At 44.2% G+C, this 19,202-nt stretch overlaps 1 protein-coding gene across 1 annotated transcript; it reads left to right on the top strand.

The window, feature by feature from the left end:
• The first annotated feature begins 7,527 nt into the window (after nucleotides 1-7,527).
• Nucleotides 7,528-16,085, top strand: LOC103049554 (uncharacterized). The gene is given in 6 exon segments (XM_088151240.1): nucleotides 7,528-7,674; nucleotides 8,524-9,127; nucleotides 9,504-9,618; nucleotides 9,746-9,813; nucleotides 10,944-11,073; nucleotides 12,243-16,085. Coding segments are annotated over 5 exon segments (3,189 nt in total). The 5' UTR covers nucleotides 7,528-7,674; nucleotides 8,524-8,710; the 3' UTR covers nucleotides 14,702-16,085.
• Nucleotides 16,086-19,202: the final 3,117 nt, after the last annotated feature.

Raw genomic sequence — 19,202 nt, 5'->3', positions numbered from 1 at the left:
CTAGGGCAGGGAAGGGGCACCAGGGCTCGCGTGACCCAGAGGGCGCCCTGTTCCCGCCCCCCTGGAGCGGCTGGAGCCACTCCGGATTCACACCTGCGAGACAGAACAGAGAGGGAGAGGCAGGCAGGCATCTGGCTGGCCCACCGGCCCGCCCGCTCAGCTCTGGTCGGGCCAGTGCACGAGGTCCCCCTCCAAGACCCGGCGCGTCCCCCTCCGGAGCCCCGACCCACCTGCGCCCGTCGTCCGCGAAGGCTCCGGGAGAGGCACTCCTGCTTCCGGCCACACCCACACCACGCCCAAACACAGCCCCCCGCAGGACAGGCAGCCAAGCCGACCAGCCGCGCGGCAGGTGGGCCGCTTTCTCATGGAGGATCCCGCCTTCCGTGGCAGCGCCGGGATTGGCCGAGCAGAGGATGATTGGCCAATGGGAGTGCAGCACGGTAGAGGCCTCTGCGGTTGCTGAGCAGAATGGGTTGCCGGCCTGCCGGCCAGTCGACCACACTAAAAGCCAATTTCTTCCTCCCAGAATTCCCAGGGAGCCCATCGTGTGAAGGCATCTTGGCAGGGTGGAGGGACCCCTTGAAAGCCCGTTTTCGGTTTCTGCATCGCGGCCCGTTTCTTCCCTTGCTCCCAGGGCCTGCGCTCCCCGCATCTCCCTCAGACTGACTGGCTTTCTAAACCAGGAGTCGGGTTTGGGCGTGGCGGAACCCCAGGCCTGACCTAAGGTTGACGTCGAGGTTGGGGAGCAGGAGGAGGGACTACCTGGGGAGAGGCAGCGGAGCCTCAGGGAGTCTGGGAGGCAATGGCGGCCCGAAGACGCGTCGCTGGCGCTGCTGAGGGGAAAAGAGCGTGGCCGAGGGCGGGGTGCTGGCCTAGAAACGAGTCGATAGGCCAGTGCGGCCGCCAGATGTTGGTTGACGGACGAGGCAGCGGCAGAAAAGTGTTGTCGCTGTAGATCCAAACTGATGGTGTCTTCTTCCAGAACATTTTCTCCGGTTCCTTCCCAGAAATTCCTGCTAGTGCCAGCCAGGAAATGGGGGACGTTGCCTGTTCCTTCCCCCATTGAGTCCATTTCCGGCCTTCAAATGAGGCTCCAAACAGCACCTAATGTTCTTGGGGCTCTCCTTTCTTCTTTCATACACAGAAACAGAACTGCATAAATTGATCCCTGATAGATTTCAGAAGATGGTTCAGCAATTTCTGGTGATGAGCTGTTTTTGTTTCCAGACAGGAAAGCAACAAAAGATATTTGCAGCTCTCAACCTGAGGTGGAAAAGAGAGAGAGAAAAAAAAGATGGTCAGGATTACAAGGAAAAGAAGAAGAATTAAAAATCAGTGACAGCCAGTGTGCCATAGTGGTTAAGATGATGCACTGGCACCAGGGACACCCAGGTTCAGGTCCCCCCTCAGCCATGGAAGCTCCCTGGGCCTCTCTCATTCAGCCTGGACCAATCCAGCTCACCTCTTAGGGTCATTCAGGTGGGAAAAACAGGAGGAAGGAACACTGTCTTGAGTGCACACTCCTGTACACAAGTGGTAGAACTCTAACAAACCAGCAAATGTTGCAAATATGACTCCATATTGCAATCTTCACTTGTCTTATATTCTGCTTTACCTACACTCTTCAACTCCCAGAATTCCACATGTCTCAAAGTTGCCAAGTTTGAGAAACACTGCACTATAGTGTTTCCAGTGCAATACAGGGGTGAAGGTGCTCGTCTGTCATGGGGGACATCCAGGTTCAGGTCCCGTCTCCCAGTAGCTCCCTAGGTGACTTTAGATCAGTGTTTTTCAAACTTGGCATCTTTAAGATACGTGGACTTTAACTCCCAGAATTTTGGGAGTTGAAGTCCCACAAAGTAGCCAAGTTTGAAAAACACTGCTTTAGACCAATCCCTAAACCGCTCCACAGGTCATTGTTGTAGGGAAAAACAGAAGGAAGTGCTACATGGGCCACCTTGAGCTGCTGAACTAAAGGGATGTAAATCTAACAAAGAAGAGAGGGAAAAAGGAGAAAAATGTGGATGTTTATCCAAGGCCCTGATACAATCTTCTCGTTTGAAACTTCTGCCTCTTGGAATCTCTTTATTAAAAAAACAAAACAAAAACATCCAGAATAACACTGGGTCAAACATTTGCTACCTGCAGTCTCCCTTTTCCATCGTGATTTGCTGACGATCATTCTTCCATGCGGAAATTGCTCCTCCGCAGATTCTTTCTCGGTCCAGCATCTTCCCCGCCCAGGAGCCAAGAGGCTTTGAAGTGGAGATAGCTGGGATGGCGCAGGATTGGCCTTTCCTCTGCAGAAAACCAGAACTCTTCCTAAACCGCCTTGAATAGGAAAATGCAGAGAAAGGATCCTGTGCAGGACAGGCTCTCCACCAGCAAGCCAGGGCCCCTCCCCAGATTGGGAAAGTGGCCATGGGGGAAGCAGTCCCAGGCTGGTTCAGGAATTGAATGCTTCCTTCCAGGGACCCGAGTGAGGGAGGGGTTTGCAGGCCTCCCGGGCATCTGGAGATGGGGACCTCCTGGGAATTGCAAGGAAAAAACCGGGCTAAGCTGAGCTGAACCAGGCAGGGCTCTTCCTTTGCCCTGTCTTCCTTGGGTCTCTTCACCCACCGCTGATGGTCCTGCTGGAGGGTCCTGACTTCTTCCCCTTCCAAGCATTTGCCCCAAGGAATCCGTTCAGAAGAATTTGAGCAGCTGGAGACTAGCATGCTGCAAACCTCCAGGAGGTCCAGGGGGTTAAAGGAAGCGAGACCCTCTTCCTAGATGGACCAGAGTGGAAGGGGTAGACCCTCATTTCCATCCTCCTTTTTAAAAAATCCCCTCTTCCGTCTACATTTTGTTGAGATGGGCAGCATAAAAAATAATAAATAAATATCTCGTGGTATTTTTCTTCTTTGTACATATCTTGAGTTTATTCTATTGTTGTTGTTGTTCAGTCATTAAGTTGTGTCCGACTCTTTGTGACCCCATGAACCATATTGCGCCAGGCCTTCCTGTCCTTCACTGCCTCCCTGAGTTTGCTCAGTTTCATGCTCATTGCTTCAGTGATGCTATCTAACCATCTCATCCTCTGCCGTCCTCTTCTCCTTTTGCCTTCAATCTTTCCCAGCATCAGGGTCTTTTCCAAAGACTCCTCTCTTCGCATTAGGTGACCAATCTATTATCTGAGCTTGAGCTTCATTATCAGTCCTTCCAATGAGCAATCAGGGTTGATTTCCGTTAAGATTGACTGGTTTGACCTCCTAGCAGTCCAGGGGACTCTTAAGAGTCTTCTCCAGCACCACAGTTCAAAGGCATCAATTCTTCGGCGCTCAGCCTTCTTTATGGTCCAGCTCTCACAGCCATACATTACTACCGGAAAAACCATAGCTTTGACTATGTGGATCTTTGTCGGCAAGGCGAGGTCTCTGCTTTTTAATATGCTATCTAAGTTTGCCATAGCTTTCCTCCCAAGGAGCAAGCGTCTTTTAATTTCATGGTTGCAGTCTCCGTCTGCAGTGATCTTGGAGCCCAAATAAATGAAGTCTGTTACTGCTTCCATTTCTACCCCTTTTATTTGCCAGGAATTGATGGGTCCAGATGCCATGATCTTAGTTTTTTTAATGTTGAGTTTCAAGCCAGCTTTCGCACTCTCCTCCTTCACCCTCATCAAGAGGCTCTTTAGTTCTTCTTCACTTTCTGCCATTAGGGTGGTATCGTCTGCATATCTGAGGTTATTGATGATTCTCCCTGCAATCTTAATTCCGGCTTGTGATTCTTCCAGCCTGGCATTTCTCATGATGTACGCTGCATACAGGTTAAATAAGCAGGGTGACAGTATACAGCCTTGTCGTACTCCTTTCCCTATTTTGAACCAATCGGTTGTTCCGTGACTGGTTCTAACTATCGCTTCTTGGCTCGCATATGCACATGTTGAATTTTGGGAAAATTCCCTTGAATTTTTAGAAATGGTTGCATTATTTCCTTGATTCTTGCTGTTAAATCTTCCTAACCCATTACAAGATGGTAAAATTGGCTCTCTATACCTGTAGAGTATGATTATCTGCTCCAGGTGCTCAATAGTGAGGGGATACACTCTAACCTGATACAAGATATTCTCCTTAATCAACACACATTGTTTTCTCCTCTTCTTTGCTTCCTTTCTTTGATAGCTCAAAATTCTTCCTTAAATGGGCTCATTAGGAGGTGTATTGTTGACCTTTGAACTTGAGAAAGACAATGAAATGGAAAAGAGATGGCCAGCCTGCAAGTGGGAGAAATTTCATGGAAGTTGGGAGCAAGAGAAGCAAAAAATAATGCTCGAGGCATCTCTGCAGTGAGGACATCAAAGAAGAGATTCTCTGCTGTCCTCCTGTGGCCTCCTTGGGGCTGGAAGATTAGAGCTTGGGAGGTGAAAAACATCCAAAAGGAGATTGCAAACATTTTCATGAGGTGCTTCCTACTTCCCTGATCTTCTGGGATGTCATGTGAAAGTGTGCATATGCCCCAGTAAGTTGCCATTCTTGGAGTTCTGTATCTAAGCAATCAGGAGGAATGTCACAGTTGCACTAGTGTACGTGCTGAATTGCTTTTGTGTTGCAAAGTTAAGTGTCATGGCTCTAACCTTCCCCAGATGCTGAATGAAAGAGAAGGGACTTGCCCACTATCTGTCTCCGGGAGAAGAAGCTCATAATGTTGTAGAAAAGGTCAGAAGGAAGGACTACAACGCTGAGGAAAAAGAACCAACCTCAAATGGAAGGACCCAGAACAATGGTAAACCAGGATTTTGGGGAAGCTAGGACAGTCCTTGTTGATGTACATGGGCCATTCTCAGTGCTACGTAAAATATATGTGTGAAGGGACCCATGTCCTGGTTGTGCTAGTAACGGTTGACTGATATTTATTTATTTATTTATTTATTTATTTATTCGGCTTGTATGCCGCCCATCTCCCCCACGGGTGACTCTGGGCGGCTCACAATAAAAAAGAAGAAATACAATTCTCTCCAAGATGGCTAAAAACTATAACTAATTAAAAAACATATTAAAAATACCCTAAAAAACCTCCTCTAATTTTGGCCCTATAAAAATCTGTAAGATGCTGGGGGGGGGGGCAGTCATTGTTGGCTGCTGTGGATTTTAATTTCTGTATTTGTGATAGGAATTGTTTTAATTTATTTTAAGATATTTCACCACCCAGAGCCATTTGTTGAGATGAGTGGCCACACAAATTGAAATCAATACATAATTAATGCCGCTTTCAGAAGCAGCTGTGAAGTGGGGAAGTCCTTGCTAAGGAGGTGGAACTTTGAGATAATCAGAGGCTGTCCTTGATTGAGGATGGAATGTTGTGGTTTTACACTTGGCTATGTTGTTGTGGTTTCCTTCTTGGGGCTGCTTTTTAGAGCTTCTCTTCTTTTGGCTGGATGAGATTATGGGGGCTTTGTCTGCGGATGAGAATGGTTAATGCGGGTCTGATGGGATTAGGCAAAGAGGATTGCTGGGTGCAGTCTCCGTCTTGGGGTGCTCCTTTTCCTTTTTCTCCATTACAGCAGTGACTATAACCCTTTCAGGGAAAGGAACTCTAATGGGAGATCTGAAGAAAGAAAAGGTTTCTCTGGCCTGGGGCCAGCGGGGCATAGGTAGGTCAGAGGAGCTGAAGCTCCAGGATTGCCCTGACCCAAGATTCTAATTTTGAAAAAAGGCGCATAGGAAGACTCGAGTTTCAGCTTGCTGGCAGCCACCACAAGCGCGACTTGTTTGCTAGTAGCACAGATGCAGCGTCACATGTGGGTTTCCTTCCCAGAAGGACTTCAGCAGGTTCTTTCTCTCCAGGCTAAGAGATAAAGGAAGAAAGTGCTTCTCCTTAGAAAGGTGACCCTCAGGGTGAGCTTGGAACTTCCTCGCCTTCTCCTCATTGTCCTGGTGAGTTACCTCTCCAAGGAAGTTGCTCTTCCTTGCGTTTTGGCTGAACTAGAAGAGAACGCCCCGTGCAGTGGATCCTGCACGCTGTGCTTGGAGACGTTAGAAGGGGGAGGGTGGGAAAATAGGGTTGATGCCCAAAGATGACGAACGCGAGGGGTGGCGATCTTAAGAGGGAAGCATGAATAGATCTTTCAGAAAAGCCCTATATAGAGAAAAAAATAAATCAGGAACAAATTCATTTGATCAAAAATCAAATAAATTTTAACTATCTTTAAGGAGAAACAACAGAGAGAGAGAGAGGAGTTGCTGCGAGAAAGGGAAGGGAAGAATAAAACTGGAGATGAGCAGGGGAGGGAGGGAAGAAGGAAGGAAGGAAGGGAGGTCGGTTGGTCTTGTAGGGGCCTTAGAGAAAGGGTTAAATTTCAGCAGATAAGCAGAGTATCAAGGGAAAGTCATCCCCCAAATCCAGAGTTAAATTTAGGATTAAGGGTTGGCAAATATTTGGCTGGCTGATTTGATTGGATGGAATTGCGTCCATAATTTGTTTTTCTGTATTGTCCTTTGGGAAGGGCTTATAATAATCATGATCATAAGTGGTTAAGGTGCTGGAATAGAAAGCAGGAGACCATGAGTTCTAGTCTCCCTTAGGAACGGAAGCTGGCTGGGTGACTTTGGGCCCATCATTCTCTCTCAGCCAACCTACTTCACAGGGTGATTGTTGTGGGAAAAATAGGAGAGGGGTATTCATCTTGAGTTCGGAGATGTTGCAGAGGAAGGCCATGGTTAGGGTTACTGAAAGCCACTGAGAGATCAAGGAGGGCTGCACTCCCCCAATCCTAGTCTCTCCATAAGTCATCCATAAGTGCAACCAATGCAATTCCCATCCTGTATCACGGCTGGAAAGTGATGGCCACGGAGCCAAATCGTCTGCTTCCTCTAAGGCTCTCTGCAGTTGCAGAGCGTCAGCCCTTTCAGGCAAGCCAGGTCAGGAATTGGACACTACAAGCCTATGGGAGCTCTGATGTTGTTGTGGGGTATAAGAACAGAATCTTGAAAGCCTGTCAGAGTTTCCCACTGACTTCTTTTATGGGATACGAAATCAAGACAGGATTATTTTTACTCTATTAAGTAAGAAAAATGCTAAATTCCATTTCCTGCCTGCTCCTTTGCTCCATCTGCTCCCTCTACTCAGGGACACGACTTTCTCCAGAACCTTTCTTAAAAATGGAAGGTTGGAGACGTTCTAAAGTTGTCGAAAGTAGCTGGATTGAGAAGGCTTCCTTATGGGGCGGGGGCGGGACGATGACAACGACGACACCACAGCCTCCTTCCTCCTGACCCCCATGGAAAATTTCTCCCTCTCTCTCCTCTTTGCATGAGCACCTGCACTGCACACAGAATCCACCAGGGGGCTCCTTCTGCAAAGAGAAGGGAACACTGTGCACTTCAGCGTTGGGCCACTGGGGGGCCAATGCCAGAGGTGGCTTTCCAGAGGAAGGTGGGAAGGGAGTGACATCACTACATCTTGCCACTCTAGGACGCTGCACTCTCTCTCCTTAACCCACTGAGCTTCGCAAGAGGTAAAAGGGCTGCAGGAAAGTCTTCCTGGGTGAGTGTGGGCCTCTTCCCGTGCAAAGGGAGGCAGCGTGTTCTCGCACTGGAGAAGGAAGAGACACAGGCCAAGTCCTTGTCCAGGTTCAATCTTCTGAGTCCTGGGAGTGGGAGAGCCCAGATCCCATGTTCCCCTGCCACCCTTTTCCATGTACGTAACGGATGGGGGGAAAGCAGAGCTCCAGACCAGCCGTGTTGCCCCCAGGAACAAATCCAGGATTCTGAGGAAGGAGGAGGGGATCTAGGGGAGCCCTTCATGCCCCATTTCCTGGGAAAAGCCTCTGAGTGGGGGGAGAGGGAGAGTTTGCACTGCAAATCTCAAGCAGGAAAGAAGAAAAGCTTGAAGGAAGGAGGTGCCAGAGATTGTGCCGTGTGCTGGATGAGGCTAAAATAGGGTTGGATTCTCTGCAGTTCAACATGACTTAGGAGGATGAGTGAACCAGGACATCATGTTAAGCTACGTTCTTTCAAGCCCTGTGTTTTATGTGAACTCGGCCCCTGGGGTTGGTTGGCCTGTTTGGGCTTAGTGCATGTTGTATGAACCTGCCTGCATGTAATAGTGTGACTTGGCTCTTCAAAAGTAAACCCTGAAGAAAGGGAAATGGAACGTCCCAAGCCAGGGTCATTTCATTGATATTTCATTTTATGTGAACTGAACTTTCATGAACTGTTTGGGGTTTGGCATGTTGTGTGAACCCTGCTTGTTGATAAATGTAGATCTGGGTGTTTAAAAAGCAAGCCCTTCCTTGTGAGAAGAAAGAAATAGAAAATGTTCCGAAATGCATTCATTGGTTATTCCAAATCCTTGATGGAAGTCAATCCCATATTTTGTGCTACACACACACACACACACACACACACACAGAGGACCTATCTGCTCAATGCCACTGCAATCCTATACCAGCTGAGAAAAATACTTCCTTCCATGGGGATGAGTGTTGTTCAATGGTTAAATCCACCACTTTCTAATTCTTGGAAATTCTTTTCTTTTCCATCTCAGACACCCAAACTGGAAGCCATTTGCACATCCTCGCATAAAGATAAAATTATCTCTTAGGCAAAGAGGGCTGAATGGCCTGCTGAGGTCACTCCTGAAGCTACAGGAACACTCCTATGAATGAAAAGACGTTTGGAGAGCCACAAGACTCTTCAGACCGATTTGGAGTTGTGGTACAGGACAGAGAAGAATGGAGAGACAACCTTTAGCAAGTGAGGGAACTGGAGAAGGCCCTCCCTCTGTTCAGCCTGGGAGCTGTGGGGAGATCTGCGCAAGAACTGGGCAGAAGATCCTGGAGGAGGAAACCATCCATTCTGAAGTTCAGCACTGGAACCCCAGGCGCATTGAAGACCAGGAGGCTGAGGCTCCCCGAGGACTTTGCAGCCGACTCCACTACTTGTGTAGTCGATGGTTCAGAGCAGAAAAGCACACAAAAGCGCAGATGCTGGACCTGGTTGTTCTGGAGCAGTTCCTGGCCCTTCTGCCCTTGCAGATGGAGAGCTGGGTGCGGGAGTGTGGAGCAGAGACCAGCTCCCAGGCGGTGGCCCTGGTGGAAGGCTTCCTCCTGAGCCAGGTGGAGGAGCAGAAGGAGCAGGTCGAGTTGCAGGTGGGAGACCTTCATCTTGGGAGCCCAGAAGGGGTCTGAACGGAATAAACAATGTGTTTGAATTCTTGAACCCTCCCAACCAGAGTTCTCTGGCATTCATCATATGTGGAGATGTTTCACTAATTCTTGTAGGACATTGTTCCATTATCCATTCTAGAAGATAGATTTGGGACAGCCGTTTCTCTCTTGCTTTCCAGCCTCACTGAATTTACATTGGAGGTTTTGAAGTTGTGTTGAAAACAAGAATTTATTTATTTATTTATTTATTTATTTGTATTTCAAATTTACATACCGCCCATCTCACAAAAAGTGACTCCACTTCATGTTGTGTGATGTCTGTTAATTCTTCTTCTTTTTTCCTGCCTACTATTTCAAGTCCTTCGCTGTGGACATCGAAGATCCTGAAGGAAGGAGGAATCCATCCAGTCCCCCTCAGGAGGTGTTTTTCAGGAGGATCTCTCAGGAAGATCCAAGTCAGGACACCTCAGGAGGTAATGGAAGGTCTTCCCATTCCCCAGAGAGATCCCAGCTGTCTCATCTTCTGTATGTCTTCTCTTCTGTAGAATACTTCCTCCTGTTTTATTAATTATGCATCTTAAAATTCTGTCTCCCTCACAGGGAAGCGTAGAATGAAGTTGTCTGCTCTTTATGATGGAGCTGAAACAATGGTTGAACCTCCAACTCAAGTAAGAGGAGGACATTTATTCATTAGATTTGTATTCTCCCTTTCGATCAGGAAGTCAAGTTGGTGTACATAGCACTCTCGCCTTCCATTTTTCCCTCTTGTTTGGGCTTGATTATTTTCTTGTTCCTGAGCAACATGGAATGGGGAATGGAACATTCAAGTTGCTCTCAGTCAGCTTAGCCTCCTCTGAAGTCTGTTGTTGATTTCCAATGGTTTGTAATTTCTATCCTGAGATTCTTATTAGGAAATCTTTTTTTTTAAAGACCAGTACTTAGCTCTCCTTCTGCTAGTTACCCTTCCTACTATTAGTTTACAATAACTAATTTTTTAAAAAGTCTTTCAAGAGATAGGAACAATGTTATTACAGCAGTAGCAACTGCTAAACAGAGACCCATTCATTTTGTAATTCCTTGACGTGCAAGGTTGTTCAAAGGTAAGTAAGTACTCATACGGCACATTACCATTTTTAAAGTCTTGTTTACAACCAGTGATAAGGAAAATAAACCTATCCAGTTAAAAGATAAGGCAGTCTATTTAAATCCAGTGAAGGTGGCCAGATAGAAAAGTGTCTCAGTAAAAATTGTTCTAATAGACCATATAATTAAAGCACTTTTGGCTTGCAAAGTAATTTCTAATCCTCTGATGTGTGCTTGGATTTGGAGGCCAAATTATCCAGCTTTGCAAAGGCTGAGAAATGTCCTTCCCAGAAAATTTTCTCCCATTTCTTATTTCCCATTCAGCCAATGACTTAGACTGTTAGACAGACAGACAGACAGACAGACAGGGAGAGAGAGATACAGATGATAGATGATAGATAGGATAGAGAGATAGAGATAGAGATAGAGATAGAGATAGAGATAGAGATAGATCAATCGATCCAGAAGGAAAGTGGTGTTACTTTCATTGAATGGCACTGAAAGGCCTGCAGAAGGAATCAAGTTGATCAAGCCTGCCAGAAATATTTCTTCAGTCAAAAGCTTTTGGCTCTTTCCATTTTCTCTCCTAAACCTTGGAATCCCACCAAGCGTTGCCATTTAACTTAGTGCACACCTTTGCTTTGGGATTTTGTGAAGAATAGGACAGAACTTGCAAATCCTCCTGGCCTGTTCTGTTCTTTCTTTCCTTGTTCAGGAGGGTCTTGTGTCCTTCGAGGAGGTGGCTGTGTATTTCTCCAAGGAGGAGTGGTCTCAGCTGGAGCCTCGCCAAAAAGCAGTGCATCGGGAAGTCATGCTGGAAAATTATAGGAACGTGGCCTCTCTGGGTAAGAGTTTGCTATTCTCCAATCAGAGAGTTTGGGAAGACATTTTGTAGTTAGATGCCATCAGCTATTTCTTATTAAAAATCTCCAACCAGATGCCATCTCCTGGGAGGGAGAAGGAAAAGATCTGGCCTTCTCCTGCTCCGAGGAAGGAAATAGGTCAATGGCTCTCTGCTTAGATGCATCCTGTGCCATTTCTCATCGGGCGAATGTTTCCATTTCTGTTTCAATATATCAGTGACAAACTGATTCCTTGGCTTGAGGAGATGCTTAATTCCATCACACTGATCTCAACTTTTTGGGCCCAGATGCTTCCCTAACTGTCTTATGAAGGTTTGTCATTTATTCAGCTCTTGGGCTAATGACTTTTCTTCCTCTCCATTTCTATCCTAAGCCTTGGGATTAGGGGTGAAATGGTGCTGTTTTTCCTTTGGAAACCTGCTGTTTAGGGTTAATAGAAGAACGCTAAGTGTTTTTTCTCTGCAACCATGTGATTTTGGCAAGAGAAAAATGAAGAGCGAATGGAAGTTAATTTGGGCAGGAGGAAAAGGACAAGTTTCAAAACTGATTTAGTTCTGACAGATCTCTGCTGTAATTTACACCCCCCCCCCAACAATGTTAGATTTTCTCCAATACCTCCTTGGATGTTTCCCCTGATTCTTCCTTAACTCCTCTTTATGTTTTTCTGTCTATAATGATGGCATTTGGAAGTCCTCATAGACACACAGGGATTATTGCAAGGATGTGACTGCTAGAGAACTGGGCTATCCAATGGGCCGGGTTCTCAAGAGATGGGACCTTCCAGCCAGGTGGCTCTCCCTTCCATTTTCTCCAAGGCCTCCCTTTTTTTAGTGCTGCCTGTAAATGCAGGGAAAACTGAGGATGAATGAACACACCCAGACTGAGAACCAGTTTTTTCAAGGGAGAGCTTCCTCATGGAGAGGAGGCTAAGGGACCCCAAAGTCAGATCTTACATCAATCCGATACCAAGCATAGCACCATGTTTTGAACACGCCCTGGCAGAAGCAGGCAGAAGAATCACAAAAAATGCTAAAGGGAAGAAGAGTGGGGGGTTGGGGGTTGGTGACGTTCAAATAAGGCATACAGAGTTGGAGCGTGATCCCTTTTGCACCTCAGCTTGTGTCAACTTTCCTTTTTTTTTTCTGTCCAAGCAGGTGACGGATGGGAGATGGAGGGTTCTGGCCAAGAGGCAGCAGCACCTTTGCCAAAAGGCGGAAAGGAAGTTGTGGAAAGGATGTTTGGAAAGCAAAGGCCTGAGGAAATCCAGTTAAAAGTGGGGCTGGGGAAATGCTCTACTTTTCAGTATGCAGATATCAGTGTCTTCTTGGCCAAAGACGATCACCAAGAAAAAGGAGTGTGTCCAGGGTGCGGAGAAATACTCAGAGATGAATCAGGATTATGTGACTGTTGTAGAAGCCATGCTGTAGAGAAACAAAATGAAAGCGGGAAACACTCCAGAAGGACCGTTCCTCCAACTTTACGTCAGAGAATCCGAAAACGAGAAAAACCATATAAGTGCCTGGAGTGTGGAAAGTGCTTCAGAGATTCAAGTTATCTTACTTCCCATAAAAGGATCCACACAGGGGAAAAACCATATGAATGCAAGGAATGTGGAAAAAGCTTCCATTTTGCAAAAAGCCTTACTACCCATAAAAGGATTCACACAGGTGAGAAACCATATGAATGCCAGGAGTGTGGAAAGTGCTTCACTAAGTCAGGTTCCCTCACTTCCCATAAAAGGATCCATACTGGGGAAAAACCATATAAATGCCAGGGGTGTGGAAAGTGCTTCAGAGATTCAAGTTATCTTACTTCCCATAAAAGGATCCACACAGGGGAAAAACCATATGAATGTCAGGAGTGTGGAAAGTGCTTCAAAGATTCAAGTTATCTTACTTCCCATAAAAGGATCCACACAGGTGAGAAACCATATAAATGCATGGAGTGTGGAAAGTGCTTCAATAACTCAGGTTCTCTCACTATTCATAAAAGGATCCACACTGGGGAGAAACGATATGAATGCAAGGAGTGTGGCAAGTGCTTCAGCGGTTCAAGTTATCTTACTTCCCATAAAAGGATCCACACAGGTGAGAAACCATATGAATGCCAGGAGTGTGGAAAAAGCTTCCATTTTGCAACAAACCTTACTTCCCATAATAGGATTCACACAAGTGAGAAATCATATGAATGTCAGGAGTGTGGAAAGTGCTTCAAAGATTCAAGTTATCTTACTTCCCATAAAAGGATCCACACAGGGGAGAAACAATATAAATGCCAGGAGTGTGGCAAGTGCTTCAGCAGTTCAAGTTATCTTACTTCCCATAAAAGGATCCACACAGGGGAAAAACCATATGAATGCCAGGAGTGTGGCAAGTGCTTCAGCGGTTCAAGTTATCTTACTTCCCATAAAAGGATCCACACAGGGGAAAAACCATATGAATGCAAGGAATGTGGAAAAAGCTTCCATTTTGCAACAAGCCTTACTTCCCATAATAGGATTCACACAGGTGAGAAACCATAGGAATGCCTCAAATGTCAAAAGAGCCTCAGTCAAAAATATCAGTATACTGTACACAACAGAATCCACACTGGGGAGAAACCATATAAATGCCAGGAGTGTGGAAAGAACTTCACAGCTTCGAGTTCTCTTACTTCCCGTAAAAGGATCCACACTGGGGAGGAACCCTATAAATGCCTGGAGTGTGGAAAGAGCTTCCATAAGAACAGTCACCTTCCTTCCCATAAAAGGATCCACACTGGTGAGAAGCCATTTGAATGCAAGGAATGTGGAAAGAGTTTCAGTGAAAAACATAGTTATACTGTACATAACAGAATCCACACTGGGGAGAAACCATATAAATGCCAGGAGTGTGGAAAGAACTTCACAGCTTCGAGTTCTCTTACTTCCCGTAAAAGGATCCACACTGGGGAGGAACCATATAAATGCCTGGAGTGTGGAAAGAGCTTCCATAAGAACAGTCACCTTCCTTCCCATAAAAGGATCCACACTGGCGAGAAGCCATTTGAATGCAAGGAATGTGGAAAGAGTTTCAGTGAAAAACATAGTTATACTGTACATAACAGAATCCATACTGGGGAGAAACCATATAAATGCCAGGAGTGTGGAAAGAACTTCACAGCTTCGAGTTCTCTTACTTCCCATAAAAGGATCCACACTGGGGAGGAACCATATAAATGGCAGGAGTGTGGAAAGAGCTTCAGAGCTTCAAATTTTCTTACTTCCCATAAAAGGATCCACACTGCAGAAAAACCATATAAGTGCCAGGAGTGTGGAAAGAACTTCACAGCTTCAAGTTCTCTTACTTCCCATAAAAGGATGCACACTGAGGAGAAGCCATTTGAATGCAAGGAATGTGGAAAGAGTTTCAGTGAAAAACATAGTTATACTGTACATAACAGAATCCATACTGGAGAGAAACCGTATAAATGTATGGACTGTGGAAAATGCTTCACTGAGTCAAGTTCCCTCACTTCCCATAAAAGGATCCATACAAAAGAGAAACCATATAAATGCTTGGAGTGTGGAAAGAGCTTCAGAACCAGCCGTGATTTCAGCTGCCACAAGAGGATCCACACTGGTGAGAAATGATATAAATATATGGTGTGCAGAAAGGGATTTACTCAGCATCAATCACTTTATGAACATAGAAAAATTCATTCAAGAAAACCCCATAAAAACAGACAGAATAGAACTGCATAAATGAATTGTGTGTCAAAGCTGTTTATTACCATGGAGAAATGAAATGTTAGCAAATGGAAGATAAGAGGGAACAACGATGGCGAAGAGAATGGAGAAGAATAACTACAACGGATTACTTGAGCGATGTTGAGCATTTGTCCATACAGTGCCCTGAATCTGGTCTTTCTGGAAGATCCTACGTTGGCATCGTTCGCTTTTTGCATCTCTCACTTCCAATTTTCTTTTACAACAGTTACAGGTGTAAATTTAAATTGACCTCTTACTCTATGGTTACAACATAACTTTCATTTTTCTATCATCTAACATTTTTTCTAATCATCAAACCCATATATCGTCATTTTTTTTCTGTTTCATGTAAAAAGTCCAAAAGGGGTTTCCAATTGGCATTAAACTTAATCGGTGTTTTTTCTCTAATCAAGGCTGTCAATTTAGCCATCTCAGGAAGCTCCATCATCTTCACCATCCACTCTTTCATTGTGGGTAATGTCAGATCTTTCCACCATTGTACATATAAAAATCTCGCTGTTATTATCGTATATAAAAACAAAGTTCCGTGAGTTTTTTTCAAACTTTTTGTCAATCAGTCCCAAAAGAAACATCTATGGCTTCAGTTCTTTAAAATCTTCTGAATTAATATATGTATTTGGATCCAATTTTTTTTAGCTTTTTTACATGTCCACCAAGCATGATAAAAAGTCCCCTCTTCTTGTTCATATTTCCAGCATGAATTCGAAGTACCTTCATACATTTTAGACAATTTTTCTGGTGACAAATACCAAGGATATATCATTTTATAAAAATTCTCTTTAAGATTATAATATCTTATATTTTTGGGAGCCTTTCATCCACATAGTCTCCCATTGCTCCATTGGTATGTTATAACAAAAACGTTTAGCCCGTTTTATCATACGTTCTTTCACTTGTTCATTTGTTTCAAATTTCAATAAAAGCTTATACATTTTAGCAATAACACGCTCTTCATTTTATTGTGGAATTTTTGTCAAAGATAGGAGCACAACACTGAAGAGAAGAACCAGGTTTATTGCAGTGATCACTGGGTGCCTGCTTTCAAGAAAGAGGGACCCTGAACAATAGAAAAGGATAGAATTTATACACTTTTGAGGTTGAGAGGCGGGAAATCTGAGGGATCTGATTGGAGGATAGGTTTGGATAGGTGTTAAATGGGGAATACAGTGGTACCTTGGGTTACGAACTTAATCCGTTCCGTGACTCTGGTTGCAACCCGAATTGGTCACACCCTGAAGCAAATTTTCCCATAAGGTTCAATGTAATTACCGTTAATCCATTCTGGCATGGAGGACAGGGAGGCGGCTATTGCTTGGAGGGAGAGTCCCCCTCCCTACGACCATGTGTCGGGTGGAAAATGGCCACGGATCACGTGTCAGGGGTGGATAAATGGCCACGGACCATGTGTCAGGTGGAAAATGGCCGCGGACCACGTGTCAGGGGGAAAAATGGCCGCGGACCACGTGTCAGGGGCGGAAAATGGCTGCGTATCCTGTTTGTACCCCAAGGCGGAGTTCGCAAACCGAGGTAAATTTTTGCGGCCGGAGCTGGTCGTAACCCGAAAAGTTTGTTAGCAGAGGCGTTCGTAACCCGAGGTACCACTGTAAATGGTTTTTCTATTGTGAGATAAGAACCACAGCAAACCCTTAAGCAGACAGGTGATGGCCCTCCCATTGTTTCAGCATGATAGTGTTACGGCTATTTTTGGCAGCAGAACATGGTCACTCTTGGGTCATGCAACAGCTTGGAGCTGATCCTGTTTTGCATGAGCAAAGAATGGCAGAAGGAAGTGGAGAAAAGAGACTGCAGGAGAGGCAAGGGAGGGCAGAAAGAGAGGCAAGAGGGAGGGGGAGGAAAGAGTTTGCTGCAGGAGAGGCAAGAGGGAGGGGGGAGAGTTTCCAGCTTTATTTTATTATTTTTCCATCACAATTTGTATATAATTCTTTTTCAAATTCAGTCTTAGAATCTTCAGAACCAAATGTCCTTTTATCTAATTTAAATCTTCCTAATAAGGATTTAGGACACAGGAAAATCATTGACACGTATGCTTCTAACGTCAAATCTTCTCTTGATTTTAACTTGAATTCTCCCTGGGAAAATTCTAACATGTCATCATAAGTTAACCATTTATGTTTAGTAATCATTTGTATAATATGCTTTTTGTGGTGAAAGCCACAAAGGTATTTTCGGACACAACCTGGATTTATATCTATTCCGTATTCTTAATATGGCACATCTGACAAAATGATTTCTAAAATCTATATTAACTTTAGCTTTATAATACAATAAATAACCATGCCACCCAAAACTCAAATCATGTTCTTCTAACTCCAATAATGTTCTATTTCTCAGCATCTCCCATCCAAACTAAACAAAAGCTGCAAAGTATAATTTCAAGTCAGATAAACCCAAACCTCCTCTTTAGCATCTTGTAACAACTTATACAGTGGAACCTCGGGTTACGAACGCTTCTGTTAATGAACTTTTCGGGTTACGACCAGCTCCGGCCGCAAAATTTTGCTTTGGTTTGCGAACTCCGCCTCGGGGTACAAACAGGATACGCAGCCATTTTCCACCCCTGACACGTGGTCCGCGGCCATTTTGGTTTTCCCGCCCATGACACATGGTCCGTGGCCATTTTCCCGCCCGTGACACGTGGTCCGTGGCCATTTTCCGCCCCTGACACGTGGTCCGCGGCCATTTTCCGCCCCTGACACATGGTCGTAGGGAGGGGGACTCTCCCTCCAAGCAATAGCCGCCTCCCTGTCCTCCACGCCAGAACGGATTAACGGTAATTACATTGAACCTTATGGGAAAATTTGCTTCGGGTTGCGACCAATTCGGGTCGCGACCAGAGTCGCGGAATGAATTAAGTTCGTAAACCGAGGTACCACTGTATTTGACTCATCGATTTTTCCCCGCCACACAAATTTAGATATGTCTTTCTGCCATTGTTTAATTGGTACATCAGTTGTCAAAACAGGTATTGTCGGAAACAAAAACAACATCCTAGACAAAACATTCATCTTAAATCACAGAAATTCTCCCCAACAATGACAATTATAATTTTTCCCATCTTAATATATCTTTTTTAACTTCATTCCATGTCTTAACATAATTATTTTGAAATAACATGCAATTCATATTTGTCAAATTAACACCCAAATATTTTACCTTTTTCTCAATCTTGAAACCCATTTTGTTCATCAGTTAGAGGTGGTTGGTGCCTTGAAGATGCTCTCTCCACATTCTAACTTTGTCTGTAGTCTTTTAATGCATTTTGTAGTTTTTAAATGTTTTTATGTTTTTATTTGTGAGCTGCCTAGAGTCACTGATAATGAGATGGGCGGTGTATAAATTTGATAAATAAATAAAAATTTTCCTGTAAGTCTTGGTAAGTTTTGCTTTTTTAAGTATTCATCTATTATTTCAAAAGAAATATTATATCCTTTGTACAAGTTAGAATAATACTGATTAAAAAAAATATTGTATAGCCGCATTGCCCGTTAATACAGTATCTCCCTCCTGAAGTTTCAAAATCATTTTCTTTCTCTTAATTTATACACTAACCATTTCCCTGGTTTGTTTGCAAATTCAAAATGGTTTTGCTTTGTATAGTTCAACTTTATTTCCATTTCTCCTCCTCTTGACATAGATAATCATTGCTGTAAAAGTTTAATCTGATGTGAAATGCTTCTTTTCTGGCAATTTCTTTAATTCTTCATCTTCTTTCTATCTCCTCCAAAATAGCCGGTATTTTCTCTTGAGTCTTCTTTTTAAGTTCAGTATTATGTTGTATGGAATAACCTCTCAGGAAAGCTTTGCTGGTATTCCAAACCATTCTTAAATCAGTACCTTTATTTAAGTTGCTTTCAAAAAATGCTATTAATTTCTTTTTGCAATCCTCTATTATGAACTTTTTCTGTAATAGCATTTCATTTAATCTCCATCTAAAAGAAGTAGAAAAGATGTTTTCTTTTTTGAGGAGCATTTGCTCCATTTATATTCTTAATCCATGGTTAGGTCAGTAGTTTAGAAAAGTCAATGCCTGAAGCACCTAATTCAGAATCATCTTTTTCAGAACCCTTTTTCATCTGTTGTAATTTTGGAGCAGTCTCCACTACAGTCTCCATTTGAACCTCTTCCAATTCTCCTTTCAATTTTTCCAAAAATTCTCTGGCCTTTTGAACAGAGTTCAGATGAAATCTTTGCTGTTTAAAAGTAAAAATCACACCCTCTCATTTGTCCCAGTGAAATAAAATCTTTTTCTGCTTTAGTATCCCAGTCAAAAGGGAATGCAGGTGTTCTCTGAGTTAAGAACACCCAGGTTACAGATGACCCATGGTTAAGAACGAAGCCTATT

The sequence above is a fragment of the Python bivittatus genome, unplaced genomic scaffold (genome assembly GCF_059951505.1).
Source record: "Python bivittatus isolate LINGU-HERP-01145 unplaced genomic scaffold, Pbiv_v1 ctg000650_np1212, whole genome shotgun sequence".
Taxonomy (NCBI): Eukaryota; Metazoa; Chordata; class Lepidosauria; order Squamata; family Pythonidae; genus Python; species Python bivittatus.
Note: the sequence above shows the minus strand (reverse complement) of the source record. Positions and strands in the feature narration are given on the sequence as shown.